The sequence below is a fragment of the Acanthisitta chloris genome, unplaced genomic scaffold, assembly GCF_000695815.1.
Source record: "Acanthisitta chloris isolate BGI_N310 unplaced genomic scaffold, ASM69581v1 scaffold34175, whole genome shotgun sequence".
NCBI lineage: Eukaryota > Metazoa > Chordata > Aves > Passeriformes > Acanthisittidae > Acanthisitta > Acanthisitta chloris.
In genome coordinates, this window is record NW_008674796.1 from 5,012 (window position 1) to 12,302 (window position 7,291).

The following is a 7,291-nucleotide window of genomic DNA, read 5'->3' on the forward strand; positions in this document are numbered from 1 at the left end:
GCTCAGACTCATCAGTCTCCAGGCCCTGACAACAGAATCGATAAAGGGGAACTTCAGAGTGTGGGTCATCTCCTCAGGTACCTGCAGATACTACTGAGAGAGACATGTCTTTGGTGCTTGTTCTGGAGCCTAACGTTATGTTAGTAATAGCAGCTGGAGTTTCTGGCAAGAAGGTGATCATGAGCCACTGGGGAGCAAATTATCAGGATACCTGGAAAATCTATCCACATTCTTAGAGGCACATGCTTTGTCCTGATGGCTTATTTTCTCAGCTGTGCTGCCCAACAGCCACAGTGAGAGGTGGCAACAGAAATCTGTTGAACCTCCACCCCTCCTCATTTAAGAGAAGGCAACTGAAGAAGTAAATGACCAAACAATAATGCGAATAAATGTCCACCTTCTTGTGAGGGCACAACTAAAGGGGAAGGTATTTTTCACAGCCACCAGAAGGCTCAGTAACCTTTTGCAAGTAAGTTAGGTACATTTTCAAGTCTGACTTAAGCAGAATGTCACTTATTAGTGCTGTTCAGGATTGCTGCATGAAGAAACTGTGCCACATTCATCATTTACCATAAAAGCAGAGCTAAGAGAGACAGAAGAACTAGAGAGACCAATTGCCACAGTTTATTTTGGAGGTGACAGCAAGGCAAACAGAGTATTTGTTTCAATGAATTTTATTTAATTCTGCATTTTACAAGTGGGATCTGAATCCCCAAACTTCCCACCATCAAGATAATGGAGAAGCACCACTGCACAAAAGGAAGGCAGAATTTTAGAGCCAGAAGACAGACTAGACCAAGCCATTTCTCCCCATGTGGTCAGAAATTCTTCTTCCTTCACAAGTGTGCTTCCCAGACCAGCAGGTTTACCCCAGGAATAAGAGAGACAAAGCTAGCTCTAAACACTCTCTCTGCCTCCTCCCCAACAAAAGAGGCTGTTCAATGCCAGCAGTGGAATGGTTAAAGACAGTGAGCACATGAGGTTTTCAGTCTCTCAACCAGCCCACTAGATTAGGAAGTGACCTGGTTACTCCCTCTCTCCTGAAAAAGATCCAGGAAAATCAAAAACCTAAAATACTGAAGACTTACCTCCTTTCCTTCCCCCATCCCATAGCCTTGTTCTCTAAGCAGAGAGTAGGCAATGAACTCTGAGGAGGCTGAAGGAAAGCCAAGGAAAATCAGGGGCTACCTGAATCCCTGGGAATCTGGTGGCTACCCTGGTGCCCTCATTCATTCCCTTTGAGGTTCAGAGACCTGTTTGGAATAGTACACAGAGAGGGCCTCCCTTAGGGACTTGGAAACAACCAGGGACACAGAACACACAGGAACCACCGTGAGGGTACACACCATTCCAGGGATGGCCCAAACCACAAACAGGGCAAGACTCCCCCCAGTCAAGGCCCCAAGGGCTGGGGGAACTGGGACGAGGCCCTGGCAGGGGGAAGAGAGTTCCTGCAGCAGCACTGAGGTCTCACGGGAATTTACTTCTTCTTCCTCTCCTGGGAACAGCGAGGGCAGAACCTATTAGAAAGGCAAGTACAAAGCCAACATTGAGGGCATGACATGAACCTCAAATACAGGGTCCCAAAAGACCTTTTCCAAGGTCCCTGACAAAGCCTTAATTCAAATTCTCTTTTTAATGAGGTCATCTAAGTGTGTACATACAGTACATTCCCTTCTGCCACCTGGGACCTCCCCTTTCCAAAGGCCAAGGGGCCCTCCATGTTGCTTGTTCACTCACCATTTTCCTCTTGGTTTTGTTGTCAGACCCACACAGGCAAAATGAAACCATTCAATGGAACACTGTTGGGATGGAGAGCAGTCAGTTAAAGAGCAGTTTTCTTTTATAATTGTTGCTTTTGGGCTACCAGAGTTTCCCAGCATTTGACGACAAACTCCTAAATCCCTGGCAGTAATCAGGGAATGAAGACTCACACCCAGCCTACACACAGCAAGGAATACTCCCCTCCTCACTTGCTAAGTGTAGGGGCAGGAAAACATTTTAAGGCAAACCCTGAACAAAGAGGCATTTAACAGCTCATGGCAAGCCACACCTCTGACCTTCCAAACTCCCTGAGGCAAGCCCTCTCCTTGTCACTGCTTGCTGTGTCAGGCCCCACCAAAGCAGCACAAGACCTTCCATGCAAGACTCTTCTCTCCACTCCCTTCTCCACCACTTCCACCAAGTGCAGACTCTTACATCAGGGTTGTCGCAGCCAATCATCTCCCCATAGGAGACCTGGTGGCAGAGGCAGTAAGTAGGCTCATTGGGGTCGACAGGCATATCCAGTACATCTGAAGGGTGAACATTTCCAAAGGTGACTGAAGGCATCCCATACTCTGTGCTACTGCAGGACAGAAATAAAGTAGGTCAGCAAAATAACTGGCATTGAGTCCCTTCATGTCTCAAGACAAAGACCTTGTTTGCCAGACACAGCCACTTCTCTGATTTCAGCATATACACCCAACTCCACTGAAGTGACCTGCCTTCCCCTTTAATGCAAACTCCCCTGAAAAAATTCAAAGTCTCCTTCCCCTTGCTTCCCAAGAAGGGACAGGGGACACACCATTCTGATCTGGGTGAGGAGCACCTTCCTTCTCAGGGAAGCTTGGCTAGGCCTCCCCTTGCTCTGATTTCTGGTGTTGCTCCTCGTTCCCGCAAGTCTCTTAGACACTTACGTGCGGACAAGCTTCAATTTCTTTTGGGCAGTTTTTGGTGCTTCCTCATCAGAGTTCTTCCCTTTAGAGCGCGCACGGGCAGCTTTTTTCTCTTTCTGGGCTCGGCCCTCTGGTAAGAAGAGAAAAAAGGTGTTGCATCTGCCACCCCACCAAAATAGATACCTGATGGGGACAACCTCTCCAGCACTAAAATACACTCCTGCTTTGGAATGTATATTGGCTTCGGGCCATGCACCCCATCTTAACTTTATCTAGCGGCCTTGAATATGCTCACACAAGAAGAGCCCAAGGTCACCATCTTTTTACCTGTCCTTCAGATTCCAGCGCAACAGTCTGTGATCTGTACCACTCCAGTGCCTGCCTTCATCCCCACCACTTCCACAGTCACTTGGCTGCCTCCTGCATCAATCTGCAGCCCAGTGGTGGTACTCACTCTTCTTGCCCTTGCTGGAGGAACTGTCATAGTCACTCGACTCTATCTGCTTCTCCTTCAGGTCTGCCTCAAAGCGAGCGAGGTCTGTGTCCAGCCGCCGGATGTGCTTATCAACCTGTGAACACAACAGTAACCAGGAGTTACCACAGAACACAGCTCGGGGGGCAAAGAGGAGGGGGCAGGGGGCTTGCACTAAAGAGCTGAGAAGCAAGAGCAGGCAGGGTCTAAAAAAGAGAGATCAGGGCCTTGTGAGACTGGGGGCTTTAGTACGGCCTTTCACACGATAAGGACTAGACACTTCCCTTCATACCATCTCATAGGTCTGCATAGCCAGCTGAACCTTGTCGTCCCCAAACTCCTTGCATTTGCCGTAGGCCTCCTGGATTTGCTTGAGAAGCCCCAGTTTTTCCTCTGAAGACAAAGTCCGTGCATTGCTGATATACTCCGTGGCCAACTTATCAATCTCCGACTTGAGGTCTGAAACAAGTTTACCATTAAATACATAAATACACATGCACACACTACACTACAGTGCCCTACATGAAGAGAGGCTGAATGACTGGAGCAGCTCTAGGGTTCCTTCCCTGCCTGGAGATCCCCATGATAAAGGCAAAGCACAGAAAAGCTGGCCAAGCCGCATACTTCTTGTCTTGGCATCAAAAGCATCTCTAATCCTCACCTTCTGTCCTCTGATCCAGATCTCGCATAAGCTGGAAGTTTCTCTGCAATTCAAATGGCAGGTTCTCAATACCTGGAGGGAAGGGAGAATACATGGAGAAATCAGGTTCCTGCCCATGGTGCCAAGGCAGGAACAAAGCTAACCAAGAACAGCACGTGCTCCGCTCCAAGGTGCACATCAGCGTGCTCCCATTTGTTGTCAGCTCCAATGGAGATGAACTATAAAAATATTATCCATGTCATTCAGGGAGAGTAGTTCTAGAACACATACGAGCTAGCAGAGAACTGCTGCCATGCAGAAAAGACCACATTAAGAAAGCAGAAGCCCAAAATTTGTAATGAGTATCTATTAGTATAATGCAACGTGTCCATCTGAACATTCCACTCAGTAATGAAAAAAATAATACAACAGCTGGCAGAAAATGCCATTTAGTTATTTCTACATAAGGATGTAAAAATTAGAGTTAATCAAATGCTAATTCACTAAAAGCAAGTCTGTTTTAGTGCATCCGTTTTACATACAGGGGCCAGGAGACACTTTTTGTGCAGAGCCAAAAAACGAGTCTGGGATGGGACAGGGAGAAGTGAACAGCAGTCTTAACCCCCCATGATGTGTTCCTTGTTCTGCCTTCTGCACTGTCATCTCAGTGTGGTCTGTCCAACACCTGGAAGGATGCCACACATTGTGAATAATAAACGTTTGCAGGGCTCTGAATGAGCAATGTGAAGTTGATAGTCAATTAATTTTCAATGCACTATGCTACTCACCCCCAAGGCATCACCAGATGCTCAACTGGCAAAGCTGATAAAAACAATTCCCATTTTTCCATGCCTGTCTAATCAAAATGAGATCTAGTGTCACTGCATTAACCTGAAGTCCAAGTTTGATTATTGTCACCTTTATACGTAATTAAAAAAGATAAATCTCTCTTGCAGGTTTTAAAAAGAAAAAAAAGGTGGTGGGAAAAGCTCTTTAGAAACACAACATAAGCACATCTGCTTGCTGAACCCACTCTCCAACACACAGGGAGTGCCACTGGAGGTGTGTCTGGCCATCATCAGAGCTGTCCAACACATCAGTCCCAGCAGCAACCTCTGTTTTCACTGTCACATATTTCTACAGCAAGGAATGCTTTTTCACTTCCCTGAGAAGCAACCAGCCAGCAGGGAAGGTCTGTATGCAAGAGGCAGGTTTTAGCAAGCACTGCACACAGGCTGTGAAATTAATTCCTCTAAGAGGCAAAAACAATTGTGGGCCTCACTGAGCACAGAAGCTGTTCTTCTACTTACTTTTTTGCACAAAAAGAATTCAATAAGTTACATACAGAATCCTTATAAGTAATCAAGCTGCTGCTGCTTCAACAGATTTCTGTTGCCATTTCTAATTTGGATACCTGAGAAATGCTCAGATGGGTATCCTTAAGTACTCAGATACATAATCCACAGCACGTACACATCGTCCCTCTGCATTCAAGGACAGTTAACAGAGCAGATTCACATTCTCAAAAAATTACGAAGCAGCAGAATTAAGTCTGTCTGCACATTCCTGAATTTGATACTTCCATGTTTGTTCAGCATGACAGACTTCACACAAGGTTCAAGCAGCCAACTACCAGATTACATCCCTATGGCTCAGAAAAACATCTCAGAAGTCAGCAGGGACACAATGTTGGAAATTATTATTGCTTACAGAGGGAGCTTACGGCAGGGATGAAATCCAGCTTGGGAATCTCAATACCATGCCTTTTTCCTTCCTGCAATCCCCAGCCTCATCAACTCTAAACCTTTCAATTTACACAGCAAATGAAACATGGGTCATACTGCAGCACGCTGCTTTTCATTCCTTTCCAAAGCATCCCCTGCAGAAGACAAGACAGGTATCCTCTAGAGGAAAACAGTACCTGTTCTGGCACTGCACACAATATATCAAATTTATATTGAGTTTATTAATCCTGGAAGATCACAGCTCCTAAACTCTTGACTTTGTAGTTTAAAAAAATAAATTTAATGTAATTTCTTTTTCTGTTCTAAAAAGGACAGATGTTAAAAGCACAAATTCCACCAGGTCCTGTCAGTTTGCCCTCAGCAGGGCTACAAACCTTTAGATAGAACACCTGAGCCAGCACAGAAACCAGAAGGATGCTATTCTGTGGGCAGAACAACTGCACACCAGGTTATGGGTCACATTTCACAGCGAGGCCCTCGCAGCAGGAGAAACACGAGCAGGACTTTTCCTTCTGCTACAGAACCTTCAAGGGACTGTGCTCTAGTTTTTACAGCTGTCACTGTAACAATCTGCCACCACCACTAACACCAGCACACCTCCTCGTCTGGACAGCATCTGTCCTCTCTTTGCCTCTACATGCCTGGCTTTGTCCCTTCAGCCTGTGTCACCTCCCCTCCAGAGACCCTCTCCCCAGTGCCTGCTCCCCTCACTGCCAGCCCAGTGGCTCCCCTGTCTTGTCACCTGCTCCCAGCAGTGTGGAGAGGTGTTACCTGGCTCTGGCTCTGGCAGAGCAGACGCTCAGCACAGGCACCATCGGTGCACTGTTTACCAGCAAAGCACTCAGGAGTGACTCTTCCTGAGGCTCATTAGCTGGGCAGGCTTCCACGGGGACAGACAAGACAAACCCCTGCCATTTGAATTCTTCCCTGCTAAAACCAGCAAAATGATATCCTAAATCCCCAGCAAAATGTTTCACTCTGCAAATCTATTACTGGGCCAACGTTCTGCGACTGCTTTGTCAATAAACTGGGAGAAAATGAAACAAGAGACAGTACAGTGACTTTATAATCAGAACTGTTACAAAGATACTTTATCTGCTCAATTGGAAGTGGAAAGAAGCTGAGCACACCATAACAAATTATGATCCAGAAACAGTCTGGCAATAACAAAAAGCATAACAAGATAAAGCTGCAGCTAAGCAACTTTTAACTGAGCAACAAACTGTTTGTATGGTACATAGCTTAATCTAGCTATAAGGATGTTTTCTACTATCTGCAGCTTAACTCCAAAGCTCTTGTGTAGCCTTAAACAGAAGTGATTCTCTGCATCACAGAATTTATCACAGGGGTCAGAACACTTGCTGAAATTGCTTGACCTGTGCTGTGCTGGTTATCAGACATCACCACCCTAATAATATAATTTGAAAAAAAAAAAAGATAAATCTAAGACCTAAGTTTCCATTTCCTCATTCCTACCAACACAACACACTTATCCTTCACATTTCTTAAAACATTCATGTTATATAATTTCATTTCCTCCAGAATTTCTCCTTTTTTTCTTTACAAATCATTTACTCTTTCATCTTATAGTAAGATTCACTTACAATTATGACTAAATACTACTGTAGAATACCCAAGGAATTTTCAGATTCTATACTGATAATTGTAAAGAAAACCCACCCCAGAGGCATCCTTGATCACTATGGCAGCGAACAGCAGTTACCCTGTCCCTGATACACAACAACAGACAGAAAAATAATGAAAACCGAGGGCCTCT

General features: G+C 45.5%; 1 protein-coding gene across 1 annotated transcript; it reads right to left on the reverse strand.

Annotated features, from left to right (window-relative positions):
* Window positions 1–610: 610 nt before the first annotated feature.
* Window positions 611–3,884, reverse strand: ING4 (inhibitor of growth family, member 4). The gene is made up of 7 exons (XM_009075487.1): window positions 3,791–3,884; window positions 3,422–3,588; window positions 3,112–3,226; window positions 2,679–2,787; window positions 2,200–2,347; window positions 1,741–1,802; window positions 611–1,520 (listed from the first exon to the last, which is right to left on the reverse strand). The coding sequence occupies exons 1-7, from the start codon at window positions 3,882–3,884 to the stop codon at window positions 1,481–1,483; spliced, it is 735 nt and encodes a 244-aa protein (XP_009073735.1). The 3' UTR covers window positions 611–1,480.
* Between the last annotated feature and the right edge of the window lie 3,407 nt (window positions 3,885–7,291).

Coding starts and splice junctions, on each gene's coding strand:
- ING4 (XM_009075487.1), bottom strand. CDS start 3,884: ATGTATTCTCCCTTCCCTCCAGGTATTGAGAACCTGCCATTTGAATTG. Junction 2,788..3,111: donor CTCCAGCAAGGGCAAGAAGA/GTGAGTACCACC, acceptor TCTTCTTACCAG/AGGGCCGAGCCCAGAAAGAG. Junction 1,803..2,199: donor TTGGCTGCGACAACCCTGAT/GTAAGAGTCTGC, acceptor CCATCCCAACAG/TGTTCCATTGAATGGTTTCA.